The sequence below is a fragment of the Barbus barbus genome, assembly GCF_936440315.1.
Source record: "Barbus barbus genome assembly, chromosome: 5".
NCBI lineage: Eukaryota > Metazoa > Chordata > Actinopteri > Cypriniformes > Cyprinidae > Barbus > Barbus barbus.
In genome coordinates this window covers 34,058,618-34,082,450 of record NC_136733.1, presented here as the reverse complement: position 1 = coordinate 34,082,450, position 23,833 = coordinate 34,058,618, and the positions used below count along the sequence as shown (strand labels likewise).

Sequence of the window (23,833 nt, the reverse complement as noted above, 5' to 3'; positions counted from 1 at the left end):
CATACTTCTGTGATTAAATTATCGTTGCTATAGACAATAATAATATAAGTTGGTCTCGTTCTGGTTGCAGTTCTGGGTGTAAACTAGTGTAAAATCTTAGAAGCATATTCAGGAAAACGTTTATGAAAATGTCCAAACACAGGAAGCCTATATTCCAGATAAATGCCATCTGATTCAGGGGTGCAAAATTCAGTTGCTTGAGGACCACAGCCCTGCAGAATTTAGTTCCAACCCTGCTCAAAAACACTGTTGTTTTTTTATTCAGATTTATAGCTGAACCGTGTGTATTTGGGTTGATGCTAAACTTTGCAGTATAAATGAAGTATGAATGAAGTATTATGCTCTTGAAGGACAGTCGGATTCTGCTGTACCAGCACATAAAGGGATTTCTGGAAATAAAGCTGCCGATGAGCTATCAGTAATAGTGTTACAATAATAAGTTTTTGACTTGACAGCTGTTATTAAAATAACGCAATAGAAGCTGCAAGTGGGCGGAGTTAGTGTAAATGGCCTTTGCCAACAAGGCGGGCTATTTGCACTTGGTGTAAATAGGCACCCTGTAAATAAAATATTTCCCCCTTGTCTTCTTATACCTGCAGTTCCATGATGCACCTGAATTTTATGAAGCTATGCTCAAGTATCTCAACATTGTTTTCACTGCTCTTTTTTCAATGGAGTGTATTCTCAAGATTATTGCTTTCGGCCCCTTGGTGAGTATCGTCACTTGGTCCAAAAAGAGCTGCACTTAAAAGCCATCTTCAAGGGGCAGTTCACCCAAAAATGAAGCTTCTGTCAAATTACATCTTTTGTAGAACAGAATCACTGGAAAATTGTTATAGCTGTGGCCCACTTCCACTTTCATTGTGTGGAAACGAGCAGCTTAGACATTCCGCCAAGCATCTCTCTTTGTGTTCCACAGAAGTTCACAGGTTTGGAACAACATGAAGGCGAGTTAATGATGACAGAACATTCATTTTTGGGTGAACTAATCCTTTAAAGCACAGTAAAAAGTTTCTGTGTTAGAGTGTGAAATTGTAAACCTCTCCAACCTGTCCCCAAATGATCTCTCTAATTCTCCTCTTCTCAGAGTTACCTGAAAGACGCCTGGAATGTGTTTGACTTTGTGACTGTGCTGGGCAGCATCACTGACATCATAGTCACTGAGATTGACGTAAGTGACCGGCACTGAGCTCTGTGTTTGAGCTCTATTAGAGGAGAGGCTCAGAGCTAGACCGAATAGCAGACAGCAAAGATAGGCTGAGAAGAAAAGCCCAGACATGAATGATGATGAGCTGGATACCCATCACAGCTCTTTGTCTGGCTCGGGAACAGAAGGGAGAGAGCTCTGTGTTGTTTATCCAGATAAAATTACAGTAATTGAGTAACCAAATTAATTTGGTAATGCTTACTTTGACCAAAATCACTAGTTTGTGGCTCTGATTTGTGCTTTATGATGTTCACAAGTCTTATGTTGTATTATACTGTATGTCTTGACGTCCATGTCATTGTCAAAACTACTGATGGTAATTGTGGTTGTTCTGTAACTATATTTGTGCATGATGGCTGTTCTTGTTCTCCTGTGTTCCTTAAATGTCTTCACTCAAATCTTGGCTTGCTCCTGCCACTTAACATCTTCATGTATAGACTATGGTGAGTTGCTCTCTTGTCTTTGAACTTATGTCTATTCCACCTTGCTGGGAATGAAAGAACTTCCTATTGCAGAAAAATATGGCACATCATAAGATTCTTCTTTACTGAAGATAATGCAGCATAATTTCACAATCACCCCATGTTTTTCACTTGGCTATGTAGTAAATAGGTCTGGTTTGAAGTCATTATGCTTCAGCAATGCTTATCATGGATAGGCATCTTTGTTTGTCCAACCAATCAACCAGTCATATTGTCTGGATTGTCAGCATTGTTGTTCCAGGACCAACAAAAGATACTGATCCAAGAGTACATCCTACTTGACCATTTTTTCACAAATAATTTTTCACACTGAATCCAATGTAGAAATTTCTGGAAAAGTCTGGATGTTTTAATGCAGGGATTCCCAGACTTTGTGTCAGCCAAATCTCTTTGACCTAAAATATTTAAGTATTTCAGATGTTGATAATATTTCAATAAATGAACAACACATTTGGATGTTCATGTTTCTCTGATGTTGGTTAAATGTCACATGACATGCAGGTAAACAAATACAATAAAATATTTTATTTTGATTGTCTTGATTTTAAATTATTTATTTTAATTTAATAGTTTTTGTGATTTAATTATTAGCTTTTTATCAGCTCACAAGCTCTGTCCAGTTCTCTCATATACATCCAGGAGTTCACAAATCCCAGTTTGGGAAACCCTGCATTAAAGAATGACATTATTGACTTTTGAACCAAAAAAATCAACTTAATCTCATAATAAAAAAGATAATTGCAGTCTAGTATTTCAGGTTCAGTGTGATGGAATTCGAGAAATTGTCTCATAGAGATTAAAGGGACAGTTCACGCAAAAATTAAAATTACTCACCCTCTTCAGCTTTTAATGTTGTGTTGTCTAAAATCTTTGTAAATAATTATTTTATTATTTGTTTATCTATTAATATTTATTAATATATGCTTATTATCATAATTTTTTTTATTAGTTAAGTCTACCAGGGGGGTGGGTTTTAAATTTGTACAGCTGCTTTTTGTTTTGTACTACTGTTCCACAGAATAACATTCCATAAACAGTTGTAAAAAAATAAATAAATTACTCACCCTCATGTCAAACCCGTAAGACCTTCGTTCATCTTCAGGATACAAATTAAGATATTTTTTATGAAATCTGAGAGCTTTCTGACCCTGCATAGACATAACAAAACTAAAATGTTCCAGACCCAGAAATGTAATAAGGACATCGTTAAAACTGTCCATGTGTCATCAGTGGCTCAACCGTAATTTTACAAAGCTACGAGAATACTTTTTGTGCGCCAAAAAAAAAAAAAACCTACTTTATTCAACAATTCTTCTCCTCCAGATCATGTATTCCGCCATTATCAAGAGTACTTTTGCACATAAACAATGCATGCGCGTGACGCTGCTGACGTAGAACAGGTATGTGCTGAGCCTTGTTTAGGTGCAGAGGAAAGCATGCACATGCGTCGTGGTACTCTGCACGTATGCGCATGTAGTATTCTCGTAGCTTCGTAAAATTCCAGTTGAACCACTGATATCACATGGACTGTTTTACCAAAGTCTTTACAGGGCCTGGGAACATTTCAGCTGCATTGCTGCCTATGCAGGGTCAGAGAGCTCTCGGATTTCATAAAAAAAATCTTAAGAGATATGAGGGTTGAAGTAAAGAGTGCTGAATGAGTAAATTAATAGAAATGAACTTTCAAATTGACAAAGCCTGTGTTCCCACAGGACCGTCTGTTGAACTTGAGTTTCCTGAGGCTCTTCAGAGCAGCCAGACTCGTCAAACTCCTCCGGCAGGGATACACCATTCGTATCCTGCTCTGGACATTCGTCCAATCTTTTAAGGTAACTCTATTTAGACTGTTTTGATATTAATTGTTGGAGAGTTTTTTTTTTTTTTTTTTTTTTTATAAATAAGTCATGATTTCTTCATGTCTATTTCCAGGCACTGCCTTATGTTTGCCTTCTAATCGCCATGCTGTTTTTCATCTACGCCATCATTGGAATGCAGGTATCTGTAATTTAAGTACTTCGCTGTTGGTATTTTCTAGTAAGTGATCATTGCGCTACTCCTGTGTAGTTTACTAAAAGCACATTAAAATACAGAAATGGTATTCTGTCTAAAGGTTGTTTAATGTAACTGTTTCAAAATACATGCATTTAAAGTAACTGTATTGTGATTCCAGGTGTTTGGGAATATTGAGTTGAACGATGATACCGCCATCAATCGTCACAACAACTTTTGCACTTTCCTCCAAGCGCTTATGCTGTTATTCAGGTCTGCACATACCTGATATTCTTTAACTACTACAATCAAAGCCACCTGAGAATGCAGGAAATCTTAGAGAGGCTTCTGGGGTTGTATAACAGAATCAGAATCTAAAAGTCTGACACATTTTGATGCCGATTAGATAGGATTTTAGAGTTGGAATGTTTCTGTAATACGGCCCCTGAACGCTATATTTAGCCAGATCACTATATTTGGACTTTGATTGATATCAACTTTAATAGCGCACATTTTTCTAATGCAATTAGGATTTTATGGAGAGCTGTATTTATAATTGATCAAGATCTTTCATAGTCAGAAAATATTACTGTATAAAGTATTAAAATGGGATGGAATCATAGGTTCTATCTGTCTGTCTGCCCGTCTGTCTATCTCGATTATTTGTAGTACTTGGTATCACTTAGTTTTTCACATCGCTCTGTTGTGCTCCTTCTCTCTGGTCTCCCCTTTTGGTCAGATTGAATTTTAAAGTGCCATCTGGAGTATCAGCCCTATTGATAGAAAACAAAATCGAATGAAATTCATAAATAAATTTCCACCTTTCCCTTATGTTCATTACCTTGAGCTTCCTTTGAGCTGAGAGCCATGAGCAGACAGCACATCAGTGTGACAACAGTGTTATAAATTAAATCTGGCTCAACTGTAATTTAAATATCAGCACTGTTCCCATCATCTCCAGTCTGTTATATTCTCTGACAGTCATTCCCGCTTTTAATAGCAGATACTGCATTTATTCACTCAGCTCATCATCATGTCTCTTGCAGGAGTGCCACTGGCGAAGCCTGGCATGAGATTATGCTGTCCTGTCTGAGCGAGCGCACCTGTGACGCAAGATCAGACATTCATGAAAAGGAGTGCGGGAGTGACTTTGCCTACTTCTACTTTGTCTCCTTCATATTCCTCTGTTCTTTCTTGGTTAGTGCTCAGAATCGAAGCAGCCAAAACAGGCTTATCATTACTGTAGCATGCCATCACATTCTACTGCCACAAAACTGCTTGTTTATCTAAAATCTAAAAATCTGGCTAAAGGTGATGCTGAAATATTTCATTGTGTTTGGAATAGGGCTGGGTAGTGATGTAGATTTCCTGATTCGATTTGATTCTGATTTACAACCTCTAATTTGATTCCGATTCAATATGCTTTAATTTAATTTTGATTCATTGGGCATTTTGCAGCTAATCAGTCAGTCACATTTATTTATTAAGCTCATTTAAAAATAACAGCTGTTGGCCAAAGTGCTGTAAAAGTTTTAAACAGACAACAGCAAGGATGAAACACAAAATATGAGACACAAACACAATGCACAATGAAATGCCACTACTCTATCTGCTAATGCCTGTGCAAAAATGACAAAATTGTCTATTCTAATGCTGTAAATGATTCAGGGCAGTGTTTCATACCCATTCAAACCAGTAAAGGAGCATCACACTACACTTTTTTTCACATAGACTTCCATTTATATGCATAGGAATGCTGAAGACCCGGAATCACAAAGTCATAAGAAGTTTGAAAAATATTTTTATAAAAAAAAAAAAACATCTAGTGTGACCACTCCTTAACTAATTTTTTAAAAACTATTCATTAAAAGAACCAGCTCATAACAGTCATTTGGTTCAATAATAGGGCTTTACTATATGTTTTTTGATTAGAAAGAATCAGTTTATGAGAGTAATTTGATCATGAATCGGACTGCATTGGTCATGTTGTATGTTATTTTTGCATGCAGCCCACCCAAACAACTCAATAGAAAGACATTTATATGTAGTCTTCAAATTTAATGTGAAGTTAAATTTAATACAGACTGCAAACTCACATTTACGGCTGAGGTAAAATATTTTATCGATTGTAAATATTTATTTTGCCATGGTGCTGAAGATGAGGTTTTCATTTTTTTTTAAGACTGTGATTAATAAGAAAATCTATATTTTTTCCCAACCCTAATTTGCAGTTAATGCCATACTCACAGATAGTTTTTCCTGCTGCATGACCTTCAAATTCTTTTCTCCCACCATTTTCTCCAGATGTTGAACCTGTTTGTGGCTGTCATTATGGACAACTTTGAATATCTGACACGTGACTCCTCCATCTTGGGCCCTCACCACCTGGATGAGTTTATCCGAGTGTGGGCAGAGTATGACCCAGCCGCATGGTATGTTTCAGCCTGCACTCCCCTGCCAGATGGAGACCTACTCTTGTAATATAGTAACTGAGTTTGGCAACAGTTGAGAGAAGGAGAGTCATTCTGTTAGGACTCAAAGGTCTTCTCAGGTTAGACCACATAAAAAAGAGAGAGAAATTGAGAATATTCCCTATGATAATGTGCGATTGAAGATCTCCCACACAATGCCCATAAGAATTGTGGTCTGGATGTGAATGGGATCTTGTACTCCTATCCGCGTCCATTCTGTCCACAACACAAATGTGCTCTCCAAGCTTTCTTCATGTATGTGTCATGTTTTGCTTGTTTTTTCCGCAGCGGACGGATTTCCTATAAGGATATGTACAATTTGTTGCGAATTATCTCGCCCCCCCTTGGCTTAGGGAAGAACTGCCCTAATAGGGTAGCATACAAGGTTTGCAACCCAAGCAACTTCTTCCACTTGTGTGGCCTCTGTGTGCAAACGCCCAGAGACCCAAACTTGAATGGCTGTGCTCAAATGACTTGCCTACACGCAATCACTTGCCCCACCAGATTTGACTGGCTTTGGTTAATGATGCTGGATGGGAAACAAAGCTTTCAAGGCCACATATCAAGCTAAAACCTCCTTTTATGACACTTTGGTACAGTTGTCATTTTCATAATTCAGGGTTTTTGTACTTGTTACATTATCAACCAATATTGTTACACTTATAAATCAACCTCATAGCTATTATTTGCATAAACCATTCAAATGAAATAGAACAGAACAGAACAGAAACTGGCGTTGAAACCTTTGTTTCCGTGCACTGAAAGAGGAAACTCCCCCTGATGTCTCAGCATGCAGATGCAGACATCTTCCAAACAATGCAGCCATTCTGTCACCATCCACTCCTCGTGTCATCTCACTCAACTCTTCCATCTCTCCTTATCAGGGATCAACTCTCTCACCTCTAACCTTTGGGATCCATCTCTGACCCTGCCAGGCCAGGATGGCATCCCTGTCCATGACACTCTTGGAAATCTAATTAACAAAAGATTTCTGTTTTTTGTCGTCTGTTGTTTGTTTTGTCTTTTTTTCATTTCGTCTTGTTCGGTTTACTTTCTCCCCCCCCTTGTTTCTCTTCCCGTCTCTCTAACCCACCATCCTTTTCTTTATTTTGGGTTTTTTGTATTGTCTGCACTGTGAAGTGGCCGTATCAAGTACCTCGAAATGTATGAGATGCTGCTCCACATGTCCCCACCTTTAGGTTTGGGAAAGAATTGCCCTCCACGAATCGCCTACAAGGTAGCACAACTTCACATGCCCCCCTCTCCCTGCTCGTACTGTCTTCCCATTGACCTCTTCTTCAGCCAATCTCTGTGCTCTTGCAGTGTTTCCCCTCGTTTTTTGTTTTTTCTCCCCACACTCTAATCTTCTTGATGTGGTCCCTCTCCCTTTTTATTCGAGTCTTCCCCTCCACTTCCTTTGTAATCTAGGGATGGTCACAGACTAATGATGGGTATGACTGCAGAACTTTAGTTTATTTAATGTTTAACTAAAACCCAGATTCATTGGAAATACATGCCTATTTCGACATTTCTTCAAAATTGTTACATCTTGCATGTGTCACACTACCAAAGCTAAATGTCCAGTGAGTGACATGCAAAACAGTTGAATGTTAATCTGACAATGCTTTAGTGCATTGTGTGATATACATATCGCAGCAGTTAGAAAATAAAATGTCTGGTGAGGGGTGCTAATAATAATAATAATGATAAAATCGTGTTTGACAATAACGTACCACCAATGAAAAACCCTAACTGATAGTGTGATATAACACATTATCCGAAGCAACCATGCCATTTTAGCTTGCTTCTGAAATCTTTGAGCTCTTTTTTGTGACTCATATTTCACGGGACACGTACCCAAGCGCTCCGTATTGAAAATGCAACACTGTACCAGGTGAGCTAGTGAGCAAGTTTACTACATCAAAAATCCATACATATGGAGCTGGTTATGTTATGTAAATGTCAAAATGTATTTAGTCTACAAATCGTCAATGATAAAAGTGTTCTGAGTCATGACAGGGTATTTGGTAAGGAACCGTGAAAAAAATAAGTCTTTATTGATCGATAACCTGCCCCATAATCATAATTTCTGTGAAAAAGAATAAAAGTTGTTTACTGCCCCGGTGTTAATTTTAGCTGGAAATGGCTGTGAATTGTTTGTGTATACAGTAGGTAATTTTTTTGGAGTTTTGCAAAAATGTAATGTAAAAGCATGTATTTCCATTGAGGCTATGTTGTTTAATTATGATGATAAAAAGTGAGACTTAAATCACATTTTTATCTGTGGTCATACTTCATGTATATAAAATTTTCCCCATAAGTTGCATTGTGTAAGGGTTTGTGCACGACATTGTAAAAATGATTTTCTGTACCAATCATATGCACTATAAATGCAAAATAGTTTATGTAAACTCAATTTACATAAAACGTGCCCAATTGCTCTTTTTGCGGGTTTCTATGTCTTTGGGATTTACTTGAAGGCCCCAAATCTAGTTCATTATATTAGATGATATTAGAATAGGAAAGGTCCCCTCTCTCACTCTTGTTTCTTGGAGCAGTGTGTGTGTGTAACCTAAGTTGCTTTCATGAGAACTTTGCACTTGAACTCTCTCTTCCTGTCTCGGTGGTCTTATACGTATTCTCCTTGTCTTGCTTGTGCTGTCTTTCGCTCATCCACTTGACCATGTCCTCTCTCTTTTCGTCCTGTAGTCTTCTGTCTCTTTCTCTATGTCTACAGTTCGTGAGAATGTGTCTGTGTGTGAGAATGTCCAATATTTTTTTTTCATTCTGATCTGTTTTTCTTGCACTGCTACTGCTAGTAAATGTATGCTCTCTTTGCTCAGGGGAGCTCAACTCTTCAAAATTAACCACACTAAACCATACTGTACACCTGTACATCCCATGATACAAGTGAGTTGTGATGTTTAAAGGTGCACTTGGTTATTTTCCACTTAAAAACCGTACAGAAATTAATAGAGAAATATGTTTAAAATTAAGTGCAATCACTCTAATAAAACTTTTATTGTGCATAGAGCGGGTTGCCTTATGAGGGCGGCTATTTTGAGATCACATGACTAGCAAAATATAAATTATTTTATTTCTGTAACATCCATATTTTTGGAGAGTTTTTCTCACAGCACAGAATCAATTAATCATTATTGACTGCTAGTAGAGTATTTCTTTGAATGCATTATAAAAGTTTTTTTTTTTTTTTTTTTTTTTGTGAGTGAGGCAACATCCACACCACTAGGTGTCAGTGTACAGTAAGTCAAGTCAAGACAAGTTTTTTCAAGACAAAATTTATTTCTAAAGCACATTTAAAAGTAGTCTTGCATAGCCAGACTGACGGCTGAAGGTCTGGAATGTATGGTAGATTTCATTGGCCAAGGCCCGTCCATGAGGCTGTTTGACTGACGTGTAAAACAACCAATCACAGTTCGTTTCATTCAGCGTCACATTTCGGGGTGTGGAAATGTTGCCACAATAACAGACTCTCTGATGTATTTTAAAGATTCTATGCCGTGAACTTTAAATATTTCACATACTTTTGAAAATCCAGCATTTATTTGATCCTGATAAGTGCTCATTGTTCCGTGGGCGTGACGTCTGAGGCTGAGACTAATTTAAAAGCAAAAGAGTTGCGCCAAAGTGCTGTACAATAAAACAGTATATAAAAAGCATAAAAGGAAACATGCATCATATGAAAAATAAACACATAAAACAGAATCCGAGCAAATTGACATCAAAGCCTTAAACTGAAATTAATCAAAAGCCAGAGAAAACAAGTAAGATTTGAGGACGGACTTAAAACTAGCTAGTGAAGGAGCAAGTCTCACATTTGCAGGCAAACTATTCCAAAGTTTAGGGGCTGCAGCTGAAAAGTTTTACAGCGATAGCGTGGGATAGTTAAGAGAAGCTGATTACTAGACCTAAGTGCTCTTTGAGGAGAGTAAGGAATCAGAAGGTCACTGATGTATTTTGGTGCAAGACCAGATAAAGCCTTGTACACAAAAACAGCTATTTTAAAATCAATTCTAAATTTTACAGGAAGCCAATGTCGCTAAAATTGGAGAAATGTGATCCTTCTTTTTTGTTCCAGTAAGAAGCCTCGCTGCAGCATTTTGGACAATTTGCAGACGATAAATCGCAGTTTGAGGCAGGCCACAATAAAGGGAATTACAGTAATCCAGGCGTGATGTTATGAAAGCATGGATTATAGTCTCCAAATCTTTGTGGGGCAACAACTGTTTCATCTTAGAAATTGCTCTCAGATGGAAGAAGCTGCCCTTTACAACTGTGCTAATTTTTTTCTCAAAGTTGAGTAACGAATAAAATATAACCCCAAGATTTCTTACATAGGGTTGAACACTGGCAGAGAGAGACCCTAAATTAAAAAACAGATGAAGTCCTAGAGTGGCCTAAAATCAGAATTTCGCTTTTTCTTTCATTTAATTGTAGAATATTATTAGCCATCTACTTTTTATCTCCTCAAAGCAGTCGTAAAGTACATTCAAAGAGTCGCTGCTGTCAGTTTTTGCTGGAAGATAGAACTGTGTATCGTCAGCATAGCAGTGGTAGGAGATCTTATATTTCTTAAAAATGGCACCCAAGGGAAGCATGTAAAGTGAAAAGAGAAGAGGGCCTAAAATGGTCCCTTGGGGCACACCACATGACAAAGGAGCCGACGAAGAACAAAACTTCCCAATGCTCACTGAGAAGGTTCTGTCTTTGAGATAAGAGGCCAACCACTGCAGAGCGACACCCTGAATACCCACCAACTTTTCCAACCGATATAACAGAATACTATGATCAGTTGTATCGAATGCCGCACTTAAATCCAACAAAACGAGTACCGCATATGGACCAGTACTGAGAACTTGCAAAAGGTCATTGCTAACCTTCAACAATGCAGTTTACGTGCTGTGCAATGATGTAAAACCCGACTGGCAAGTATCCAAATCATTGGACATACTGATGTAGGAATCCAACTGACTGTAAACAACTCTCTCTAATAGGTTTGAGATAAAAGGCAATTTGAAAATAGGTCTGAAATTACTGAGGATAGATGGATCAAGATGAGGTTTCTTAAGCAGAGGGTGAACCATAGCATGTTTAGCTGGTACAACTCCATTTGCTAAAGAATTATTAATGATGGCTGTTACGGCCGGACTTAAGGTTGCAAACACTTCCTTAAAAAGATGAGCTGGGCTGACATCAGACTCAGCTGGACGATTTAACCTTAAAAACAATATGCCAGCTGTACAGAGGAAATAGGATGAAAACAATTAACAAATCTGTCGGTGAACAGCTCAATAGGGGATCAAATGTTAAGTAAGTACAAAACAGCTACATTTTCTGGTACAATACAAGCAAAAAAAAAAAATTGAGTGCACCTTTAAATGTAAAGGGTGTAATTTTTGAGACTATTACACAATTGACATTTTAGACATGATTTTTACTATTTTTACAAAGCTGTCGTCAGAATGATTCAGTTGAAAGTTGCCAGTGTGTTAAACATTGTTTCAGCCCTAAAAAGCCACATCTGGTCACCATTTGAAACTTTTAAATTTAAATGCAGCTATTTGCTGCAATTGTATTGATTAGTAACACTCAGAGTCGAGCTCCCATGTTCTCTGAAGCCCTTCATGGTTATGTGTACATGCTTTTCTCCACTCTCAAATCGGTGTCGGTTTGTCACCAGTGCACTTTGGTTGTGGATTGTAGCCTATAGCAGTGAATGTGAATGTGAATGTTCGATTCTGTACGTTCCTATTCTCTATGTGAATAAAACTGTTTGTGTGCTTGAAACGCTAAGATTAGAACAGGATGCTACCTATTTGAATTACCAAACTGATGCAGTGTATGTATTGCTTGATTTCTAGAATGCATGAATTGAATCGATAGAAGGATATGAAATAAGTATGTCTAATCTCAGATGCACACAAACTGTTTTGTTTGAGTTTTTGGGTTGTTCTGTGTGAGGCTGATTTTGAGAAGTGTTTTTACCCTACTAACACCCCCCCCCCCCCCTTCCCCCTCCCAGCGACTGGTGAAAATGAACATGCCCATTGCAGATGACAACAGTGTACACTTCACCTCCACCCTGATGGCTCTGATCCGCACAGCCCTGGAGATCAAACTGGCTTCAGGTCAGTCTGGTGCCCTTTTCATTGTCTAAATGATTGTGTAGTTATAGTATAGATTAGCATTTAGATAATTGTTCCACTTTCCCTCTCTTTTTAAAATCCACCTCTCTCTTTTCCAAATAATTTCAAATGTGATTAGTGCGTAGCGGAGAGATTTACTCACTTATTCAGTGTGATCTGTTCTGTTGCTGCTGCTAGTGCCATTTCTACTCTTCAGAGCAGTGTGTGTGGGATGGTGTGTGTAGCATCTGTTGTATCTCTCTGAGTGTTTGGCACTGGATGGGTTTTTCTAGCTTTATTTTCAGTTTCGCCTTGCGATGTATTGATCTAAATTCACTGAACTTAAGTAATGGATTAGTAATTTTATATTGTTATTATTATTATTTTGATAACAGGAGATTAAATAGTTTTTCTAGCTTCACTAAATTCTTCCAACTCCTAATCAAAAAGTGTTTACCTTGCATTGATCTAAATTAAACTTATAATTATTAGAGCTGGAGTCAAGTCCAGCTTTGTCAGGTCCAAGACAAGTCCAAGACCAGGACTAGTCGAGTCCAAAGAGGCTCAAGTCCAAGTCGAAAAATTTCTAGTCCAAGTCAAGACCGAGTCCAAATGAGAGAAAAAAAAAGGATCCTCTTCAAGACCACATACTCAATTATTGATAATGTATGTGATGCGAGAGACAGCATATCTTCTATTCTAAGAAAATAATTTTGCATTATTATTTGTAATGATCAAAAAGCATGTGCAAAGTAACAACTCTGTAGGACAGGGGTCTTTAAACTAGATCTTGGAGGACCAATGCCCTGCAGACTTTAGCTCCAACTGGCTTAACACACCTATCTGGAAGTTTCTAGTGTGTCTAGTAAGAGCTTGATTCGCTGGTTCAAGTGTATTTAATAAGGGTTGGAGCTAAACTCTGCAGGACACCGGCCCTCTAGGACCAAGTTTGGAGCTGTAGGATCAAATTATTTTTATTTACTTTATTTACATTTTATTTACTTTAGGTACACAGCAAAAAATCCAGGGTGAAATTAACTCTCCTGGGAGTACATGTGAGACCACACTCAAGAGTGTGAAAGTGTTAAAATAAAAGTGTTAAGTTAACACTGAAGCAGAGTTAAAGTTAATGAGGTAATTAAGAGATTCATTGAGTGGTGATTGACCATTATTTAAGACACCTGATGTTAACGAGCAGAATCACCAAAGATGAAAATCACAATGTACTCCCAGGAGAGTTAATTTCACTCTGGATCTTTTGCTGTGTGTAGCAATTTCACACAAGCTGAAGTGCAACTTCACATTTTCAGTCTTTTTATTATAGTGTAACAGTATTGTTATACAATATTATATATAATATATTATACTGCTTTATAATAATAATTGTGTATAACATAGACATATCCACTGATTTGCATTGATTTTGCCATAGTAATAATAGTCCTGCACGAAATGAGGAAATTCTGCAATGTGTGATAACTGGAGTTTTTTTTTTTTTTTTTTTTTTGCAATGATGATTACTTGTGATAAATAAATGAATAATTAACTGTGCATGTTAGGGCCAACAAAAAAACTTTTTTTCTTCTTTTTTTTAACAGCGGTGAGTGTTACAACATTGATTTTATTAATGCAATGGCCAGTCAAAGGCGTTCAGATGAGTCAAGGCTTACGTTTTCACACTGTACAACAATAATTATTATTTCATTATTGCAAAGAGTAAGTTTAGGGCTGGGGTAGGTGTAGTCGTTAATAAAACACAATCTAACAGATAGAAAATTACATTAGAAACATCTAAACTTTTCAGAACCAGCAAGTGCACCGTGGGTCATGTGACAAGAACCAGCCAATCAGCTTCAGAGATAAAAAATATTTATGAAACAGCAAAACAATTAGACTAAAAGGAATTGTGTATATATAACTTCTTTCCTCTGTGTTCATGAATATCTCCACAGGGATGGTGGCCCAACGTCTGTCAGACGCTGAACTGAAGAAGGAGCTCGCTACAGTCTGGCCAAACCTGTCTCAGAAGACTATGGACCTGCTGGTCACTCCACACAAACGTAAACACATTATGAATCATCACCCAGGAGATCCTTTCTTACTTTTGCTACAGAAATACTTGCATCCACATATTACAAGACTAACGCTAAGTACAGCCTCATGTTTATGAATTATCTAAACAGAACCCAAGTAATTTCACATCTCCAAACACAATACATAGCGACATCTAGTGGTCACCAGTGGAACGTCCAAACAACAAATAACTAAGGTGCATTTGTCTCTTTTCAGCCAATGAGCTTACAGTGGGGAAAGTATATGCGGCTCTTATGATTTTTGACTATTACAAGCAAAACAGAGCCAAAAGACTTCAGATGCAGCAACAGCAGCAGAGAGAACAGGCAGGATCTGGATCTCAGGTGATACATATACACTTACACTACTAGTCAAATTTTTGTACTATTTTGCACATTTTTAAAATAATATCAAAGTCATCAAACTGTAAAATAACAAATAGATGTGCAATGAAAATGTATGTTATAATATGTAATAAAATAAAATTAGATAAATTTGCCTACACTAATTTCAAATGTAAGCCTTTAGATATTTTTTTTAAGATCGTAAAACATAAAGATTGTAATCTTCCAACTGAAAGTGAATATGTGTTTTGATTCTCTCTGTTTCAAGAATAAAGTCAGTGCTCTTTTAGAGCCTATTCTCCCTCTAACCCACATGCAAGATCAGGCTGTGAACAGTGTAGATTCGGCCTCAGAGTTTCAAGCTCCGACCAGACCCAGCTCCACCACGCTAAACAACGGACGCACACAGTGAGCACAGAATCCTTGCTGCATTCATATTCAGTGCACAATTGAATTAATCTCTTTGCCATGACAAGTGTAACTACTCTAATACGTTGTCAAATTTCATGCCCAGTCTTGAAAACACAATAAAAGGATCTTCATCCTGGGCCTCAGAGAAGTCCAAGGAGGTCCCACGATCTAAACGACGGCCAATGTCCAGAGGTCAATCAGAGGATGCCTCAAATGCAAACACTGCCCAGGTGCTGTAAATAAAAACACTGACTCTCTCTGACACATGCAGGGTTTTTCTTTAATGTGTATTTAATCTCTATTGTGTGTACTTAATAGGAGTCAGTAGAAATGAGGAAGATGGAGAACAGTGCCAACACAGTGACCTCAGGCGGCCTTGATGGCCAAGGACGTGCAGTATCCATGCCAAAACTTAATGCAGAGATGCAGGTATTATTTTGAATCAATGTTTTGCACTAAAAACTTTGTCTGAATTCTACACACACATATATTTTTATATATATAAATATACACTCACCGGCCACTTTATTAGGTACACCTGATCAATTGCTTGGTAACACAAATTGTTAATCAGCCAATCACATGGCAGCAACTCAATGCATTTAGGCATCTAGATGTGGTGAAGACGACTTGCTGAAGTTCAAACCGAGCATCAGAATGGGGAAGAAAGGGGAATTTAAGTGACTTTTAACGTGGAATGGTTGTTGGTGCAAGACGGGCTGGTCTGTGTATTTCAAAAACTGCTGATCTACTGGGATTTTCACCCACAACCATCTCTAGGGTTAAACAGAGAATGGTCTGCAAAAGAGAAAATATCCAGTGAACAGCTGTTGTGTGAACGAAAATGCCTTGTTGATGTCAGAGGAGAATGGGCAGACTGGTTAGAGATGATAGAAAGGTAACAGTAACTCAAATAACAACTCGTTACAACCAAGGTATTCAGAATACCATCTCTGAATGCACAACACATCGAACCCTGAAGCAGATGGGCTACAGCAGCAGAAGACCACACTGGGTGCCGCTCCTGTCAGCTAAGAACAGGAAATGGAGGCTACAATTCGCACAGGCTCACCAAAATTGGACAATAGAAGATTGGAAAAACGTTGCCTGGTCTGATGAGTCTCGATTTCTGCTGCGACATTCAGATGGTAGGGTCAGAATTTGGCGTAAAGAACATGAAAGCATGGATCCATCCTGCCTTGTCTCAACGGTTCAGGCTGGTGGTGGTGGTGTAATGGTGTGGGGGATAATTTCTTGGCACACTTTGGGCCCCTTATTACCAATTGAGCATTGTTTATACGGCACAGCCTACCTGAGTATTGTTGCTGATCATGTCCATCCCTTTATGACTACAGTGTAGCCATCTTCTGATGGCTACTTCCAGCAGGATAATGCACCATGTCACAAAGCTCAAATCATCTCCGACTGGTTTCTTGAACATGAAAATGAGTTCACTTTTCTCAAATGGCCTCCACAGTCACCAGATCTCAATCCAATAGAGCACCTTTGGGATGTGGTGGAATGGGAGATTCGCATCATGGATGCGCAGCCGACAAATCTGCAGCAACTGCGTGATGCTATCATGTATGGACCAAAATCTATGAGGAATGTTTCCAACACCTTGTTGAATTAAGGCAGTTATTCGGCGCACATTCAAGTTACAAATGGCCACACACACTATTACATAAAAAATAGGGTGAATATGTGAAGAGAACATTGCACATGTTTATGTATTGTTGCATTGTTTTTGCATGCCAAGTTTAATGAAAATAGGACGTTTGTCTTATTTCGGGGCACAGGGGAAGTAAAACATAAAACAATTAGTCTTTGGTAGGTTGCCAGATCTGCACCCTGGATTAGTTTTCAGCTTGTGTGGGCTAAGAGGAAGTGAAATGAAGCTCACAATCTGAATAAGTAGACTCAAGAAAAAAGGCTTAGATTACTTTATGGTTGCTTTGAGATGGATTTAAAAATCCATATTGGTTTAAATACTGAATGGCATTCTTCTGTTTTTATTTTCAATGTAATTTGCACAGAACCGGCTAAAAGGCTAATGCGTTTCACTAATGGATTGTGTTGTTTTGGGATCTAAGCTTTTAGTTTGCTTAATGTTATAGTATGTGAGAACAACCGAGACATTGGAAAAATAAATCTAAAATGATCTCACTATGAAATTCACATTCCATTTGGACTCTGCAAAAGACATTCCGTCCATTAAGACTCATCAGGATATTCATCCTATCAAATCACACCTATCCCATACCTCTCTAGTGCTAATGGGCTGCTGAGGCTCACTGAGTGCCTCTATTTCACTCCCAAATTTGATTCCCATCCAAAACCAAAGCTCTTTAAAGTGCTGGACTAACCGATAAGAGACATTAGATGCTGAATGTAAAGTTTTTGCACCTGCTAATATGTCCAAATTCCTCTGATTTCTGCGGGCGGGGCGGGGCGGGGGGGGGGGGGGGGGGGCTTCACCATTGGCACCTGGCCATCTCCAGTCCTTCTGCTTGATGGATGAAAATAGAGCCAAATTTCAGCCTCAAATGCAGATTCAGCCTCAAATGCAGACCACAACCCAGAAACTCTGCAAAACTATGATATGGGGAAGAACTGCAAAGACATTATGATTGACAAGTGTGCCTTAAGGAATGACTTGTGTCTGTCATGGATGGATAGAAGGAGGATGGATGATAAACAAGGATTTAGATTCCCAGAGGGAAGCTTAAAGGGATAGTTCACCCAAAAATGAAAGTTCTGTTAATTATTCACCCTCATGTCGTTCCAAACCCGTAAGACCTTTGTTCATCTTTTGAACACAAATTAAGTTATTTTTGATGAAATCTGAGAGCTTTCTGACCCAGCAAGGACAGCAATGCAACTGACACATGCAAGGCCCAGAAAGGTAGTAAGGACATTGTTGAAATAGTCCATGTGACATCAGTTGTTCAATCAATTTTATGAAGCTACAAGAATACTTCTTGTGCTCGAAGAAAAACAAAAACGACTTTATTCAACAATTTCCTCTCTTCCATTTCAGTCTTTGACGCACGTTCACGAGAGTACCACTATGCTAAGTTTATTCACAGCAATAGACGACAAAAAAATAAGTTAATGAAAAAAATACACCTTATTTTTGAGCATTCACAACTATCATTTACCGTTGTCTTTTTTATATATACGTGTGAAATGTTACAGGTGAAGTATGTGATTTCTGTACCACATGTAATTTCTATATGAAATTGAAAAAAAAATACTGTCTATCATGCACAGTGACTTTTAATGTGTTTTCTTTCAAGTATGTTTTCATTAAAAACTATTATTACCTTCTCTCCTGCCCTCACCCTGTCCTTCACTTCTATGTTGTCCTCTGACACGCTTCATCAGAGGAGTCATTCCCGTCATTCTCCTGGGACTTTACTGGAAGTAAGATCAACTTTTTGTATTCAGTTTTTTAAGAATATATTCTTGGCTTGACATAAGGATCTCCATCAGTGGGGCATCAGCACATTTCTAAGGGGGTCTCAAAATGATTTAAAATGTTTGAAATAATACAAAACATTGGAGTCAACAATGATGAGAACCATTGTGCTGAAATTTCTTATTGGTTACAGTAAGTCCCAAGTCTGTTTGTCCTCAGTGTCAGTAAGAATCTGAGGATTAGCAGCCTGTTGTACTGCAAAACATGAAATCAAAGGAAGTCTAGTACAGCGACTCTAGAGCCAGTGACCTTTGATGATTTCAGACAGATTCAGAGGCACACCATTAAAATGCACCTGTGGATGGGAGCATAAATTGAGGGTCTAAGCCCAAAATGAGTGTTTCCTCAAATGGGATTAGCTCAGATGCTACAGATGTTACATTGCCTCTGATACTTTGATATCATAAAGATCCCTTAGATATTTACTGCGGTCTGGATTTCATCCCTGTATTGATGCATCTGAGATAAAATGGAGGTTTAGTATACAAGACAATGTTATTATAGGCAATTTCAGTACAGCATTCCTTGTAATATTCCAAGATAACAATGTCCAAAAGCATTCATCTGACTTTATGTAACCACCACCTTGTTTTCTTTCTCAGACCATTCCTGATTCCCCCATGAGACGCTCAGCATCCACTTTTGCACCACAGCGCCTTCAGGAGGTGAATCTGAATGACTACACTTTGGCGAAACCTGTTCAAGAACGACACCACCACCATCACCATCATCACCGATGCCATCATCGTAGGGACAGAGACAAGAAACAGAGATCTCTGGACAGGTCGCCCACTGGACAACACAAAGCTACAGGTCTTTACACTTTCATAAGATCCCTGTTAAATACAGCTCAAAACTAGCTGCATGAAGTGAAGAAGCACAATGTTTTATACGCGGATCTCTCTGGAGATTTTTAGTTGCATTGGTTGAACTGATCCTAAACCCAGACGGGATTGGGTTGTGTTGAGGTTCAGTGAAGTGCAGAAGCAGGGTCTGGTGTGAGAGCGTCCGGCCGCAGCTGGCCTCTATTAGCCAGATAAAAGGGACTGACAGATATGCAGACCCATGACCTGATAATTTATGGTTACCTCTCAGCAGGCCAATTGAGAACAGGGAAGAAGAATTCAGGCAGTCAGGTTTTTGACTGGAGCCTGTTGAAGAATGTGAAAATCCACAGGAGAGGGAGACTGGGAGAGATGGATCTGCCACAGCAGGGTTCAATAGCTCAAGAAATCCTGTTGTTTTGTTTTATTTTTCCTTTAATTTTTTTAAAAGAAGAAAAAAAAAGCAGGAAGGGGTCAAAAAATCCTGACCTTTTCTTAAGTTCGGCACAGATAATTATACTTGAATTTAAAATAGAAATTTTGTTAATATGGAAGTTTTTTAAAGAAAATATGAGCAGGTATTGCATTGTATTGTGCTTTCCATACTACAAGACATTTGCTTCTTGTTTTCTGATTAAGAAGACTTTTGTTGCAGTGCATGTTTTAATGGTTTGTCTGTCTTTCCCTCATGTTTTTGGTTTGTTCTCAGGCACAGCAGCTGACGCTGTAGAGGAGAGGCCGCATGACCGAGGTCGTTCCCATGAGAGGAAGCATCATTCGTCTTCGGCAGAGAAGCAGCGGTATTACTCATGTGATCGCTACGGCAGTCGGGAACACTGTCCCAGCAAGTCTGCCGTGGCAAGCTGTGCCACCTCACCCAGTGAGGCCCAGGAGGCCAGTCTCAACAAGCAGGTGGGATGGGGTTGTCAAGACAGGACAGGGACATGTGTTAAAGTGAAAGGCTAGGTCAGCGGTTAGAGACTGGATAAGGATCAGGGAATGAATAAATGGATCTTTTGAGTTTGATCTAATGAAGAACATGTTAGGGATTTGAGGCAAGATAAAAATTAAATAGTTATGAAGGTAAAAATCTGTGGAAAGTGCCAAAATGTATTAAACAGTAATTATGTTCTGAGTTAAACACAGGTTATGCTCTATTGTCTGTGGCATCTGTGTCCCTCAATATAAAAAGCAATACACTTAAAATGAAAACTAATGGGACTTTTAAAATTCACATAATTTAACACATTTTTAAGACTTAAATATTGTACCTTAACAAGAGACTAACATGATGAATCTTTTAACTTCTGTCATTACCATACACCTGGTATTCTTCACAAGATGCATGAAAGGATACTAGAAAGGGAGGTGGCTTAACCTTTTGCCAAGGACTAAAGCAAAGTTCTACAAAAACTAGAAAATTTCCCAAAAACTAGAAGATCTTGTCAATTACTGGATAATTTCTTTGAAACTTAATGGACTCTATCAGTTCTAAGATATCTAAGTCTTTCCGTCATATTTCTAATAATATGATAACAACTAATTATATTAATGTAATAATATAGTATATTTTATATATTATTAACGTTTCTCATGAGTTTCCACTGTAATCGCATTAATGTAAAAGTGTTTATTGTTTTTACAAACCGAGGGCCTAGTTTAAAACCTAGAAATAAGTTATCCACTTTATTTTTTAACACAGAAGTAAGCTATTTCCTGTGAATGTGCGAGACGTCTGATTCATTAGCCACTTTTTTAAAAATGCCAATTTGCAATGTCAGGCAGCATAATAGCATAACAGACTGTTTTTATGCAACTAAAATAACTGGAAGTGGTAAAAAAAACATAGCCACATCCACTCTTATATTAAAAACAAGGTGGATAGTGAGTATTGGACTGATAAAAGTGCTAGTCTGTCATTTAAAGGTAATCTTACAGTAGGTTAGTTAGCTTTTATACCTTTTTAATAGGGAACAAAAAACAATGTTGCATTGTTTTCCTTGTCTAATGATGACAAATTTGTCTGAAATTAATGTTTAGAATCATATTAGTTGTGTTTTAGGGATTTCAGCTGTTTAAAGTCAGTTTTGCAAGTTTAAGCACAGAATGTGTATAGTACAGAATATTCTGCACAGGCTGCTGTTGGATTTTAAAGCTCTCAGGGCACAAATCACACAGAAATGTAGTAAGGTGCTAACCATTCCTACTCAAGCCATGAAGATATTGAGATGTTATAGTTTTTTTTTTCTTCTAAAATGTTTTACATTTTGTGATTATAAACATCATAAATGAAAAAAGTCTCTCTTCTGTACGGTTGTAGTGCAACCACTCATAGGCTTTCACTTCTCTTTCCACTCTTCTTCCACACCATTTCTCTGTGCATTTGTCCGTCTTTTCTTTCTTTGTCTTCACTGTCATCTTCACTCTCTCCTTTCTTTTTGTCTTTTGTTTTTGTCCTATTCATCGTCCATCTTATTCCACTGTCTCGTCCAACATGTTACTCGTCCTTTCCTTCCTTCCTTCCTTTGGCCCCTGGTCCCTGTCTAACCTTTTGGGCATTTCCCCCTCATCGTTTTATTGTTTTGATTTGCTTGTTTAATTTTCATCTAGGGCAGTGGGTGGGCTAAGGGGAGCCCGGTGTTGTTGACCTCAGGGGCAAGCACTCCAAGCCGTGGGCGCAGACAGCTGCCCCAGACCCCCCTTACTCCTCGTCCCTCCGTGGCCTACAGGACTGCCAACTCCTCCCCTGTGCAATTTCTGGGCACACAGGCCGGCTTGCTTCCCCCGAGTCCCGGCAGGCTGAGCCGCGGTCTGTCCGAGCACAACGCCCTCTTACACAGCGGCTCCATCTCCAGCTCGCCGACCCCCGTCAGTCGCATTAATTCAGAACCCTTCTTGGGGCCCCTGGACCACCCTGCCGGCCTCCAGCCCGAAGCCTACGCCGTCTTCCAAGAGGATCTGAGCCCTCAGACGGGCCCTTCTGCCTGGACTGTAGGGATGCCAATCGTGGCGATTCCCCCACCTCCACAGCAACAGTTCCGCGGGGTTCCCAACGGATACCACTTCATCACGGGCCCCGGGGCCAGCAGAGGACGGGCACGGCAGTACTACCCAGAGGCAGAGGTGGACGACTGGTGCTAGCATGGCTTTAATTTACACACACACGTGCAGATGATGTTTTTGTTTTCGAATCATGATGAGTTTTATCATCTCTTATTTTGCGGGTGGTGTTAAATGCAGTAATACATGTGTTTGTTTTTCAATGTCCAAAGGATAAAACATACATGTAAGCAGCAGATGTGGGATAAAAAGGCTCAAACCCCCCTGACTTTGACACATTTGAGTCAGGCTAAATGATTTGGTGGGTGTTGTCTAGTTAAAAACGCTTAGGATTGACAGTCTATGTGAAAACAGATGGGCTTTTTCTTAATCTTTGCCTTTTTAAGGACAAAAAGATGCCAAATTGTGCTTGTGTAACCTGGGAAAAGAGTGACCCACTGCTTCAAGTGTAGACCACAACGGGCGTCTGGCCAGTTTCCCTCAAAGCCAGCCTCTGAGACGCACCCTAAATGCAAATATTCCCATGAAAATGTTATCTTGGCATTATAGTCGTACCTTTTATGCAGCGAAAGTTTACAGAAGTGGCTGGAAATGCAAGAAACATTGTTTTATTCGGCGAAACGCACAATAGCAGTGCCCCCTATCTCCATCTAAGAGAATTCCACGTTATTTCACATTGTTGCGATTGTTCATTATGCTGCTGATGACCATTCCTCGCACGTCACTGTGTGCAAAACCTTTGACAACCATACTTTGTTTCATATCAAATTGTAGATATTTTATCTATTCATTATGTGCTTTTTTGTATTGTAAAGACGAACGGTTTTACGTAAATTGCTTATGGCTTCACCATACTGTCAGGTCTACCGATTCTTCTTGACTGCTCCAGATGTTATTTACAAAGTGCCTAACCTTTTGAATATATTGTAGTAGTGATGCAACCTCAGCCTTTTTTAGTGCATCCACACTTGAGAGAGTGAACTGAACAAGCTCTAAGGGTTAAATGGAACTACAAGGTGTTACGATCGCAGGCCTTAATTCAGAAGATACAGTACCACGTTAGGTTTTTGAATGGAAATGACAGTATGATTGTTTTGTTTTTTTAAATTCTTGTCTCCTTTTTTGTACAATTTTAGTACTGAATGGAATATTGAAAATTTCCATCACCAAAAGCATATGTTAGTATGGAGTACCTATTAAAAAAAACTGCAGTAGTTGTGTATTTGTCCTGACGGGGACTTTATAGCCACAGTTATAAAATTGCATGCTAAAAAAAGTCTTAAATTCTCGATTGACCATTGTTAAGAAACCAATATTTATGGTGTATATTTCCTGTCCTGATGAA

The 23,833-nt window shown here is 38.7% G+C and overlaps 1 protein-coding gene across 1 annotated transcript in view; it reads left to right on the top strand.

The window, feature by feature from the left end:
- Nucleotides 1-22,569, top strand: part of LOC306870127 (voltage-dependent N-type calcium channel subunit alpha-1B-like) — a gene marked incomplete at both ends in the record, with an annotated part of 115,696 nt that extends 93,127 nt beyond the window's left edge. Inside the window, 18 exons of the mRNA XM_079417208.1 lie at nt 600-710; nt 1,088-1,171; nt 3,402-3,518; nt 3,619-3,684; nt 3,860-3,951; nt 4,725-4,875; nt 5,983-6,110; nt 7,290-7,386; nt 12,193-12,298; nt 14,248-14,355; nt 14,585-14,712; nt 14,981-15,120; nt 15,227-15,353; nt 15,442-15,552; nt 18,511-18,549; nt 19,207-19,417; nt 20,138-20,340; nt 22,039-22,569. Of these exons, the coding sequence (XP_079273334.1) occupies nt 600-710; nt 1,088-1,171; nt 3,402-3,518; nt 3,619-3,684; nt 3,860-3,951; nt 4,725-4,875; nt 5,983-6,110; nt 7,290-7,386; nt 12,193-12,298; nt 14,248-14,355; nt 14,585-14,712; nt 14,981-15,120; nt 15,227-15,353; nt 15,442-15,552; nt 18,511-18,549; nt 19,207-19,417; nt 20,138-20,340; nt 22,039-22,569 (2,550 nt within the window). The remainder of the gene's footprint in view (nt 1-599; nt 711-1,087; nt 1,172-3,401; nt 3,519-3,618; nt 3,685-3,859; nt 3,952-4,724; nt 4,876-5,982; nt 6,111-7,289; nt 7,387-12,192; nt 12,299-14,247; nt 14,356-14,584; nt 14,713-14,980; nt 15,121-15,226; nt 15,354-15,441; nt 15,553-18,510; nt 18,550-19,206; nt 19,418-20,137; nt 20,341-22,038) is intronic.
- Between the last annotated feature and the right edge of the window lie 1,264 nt (nt 22,570-23,833).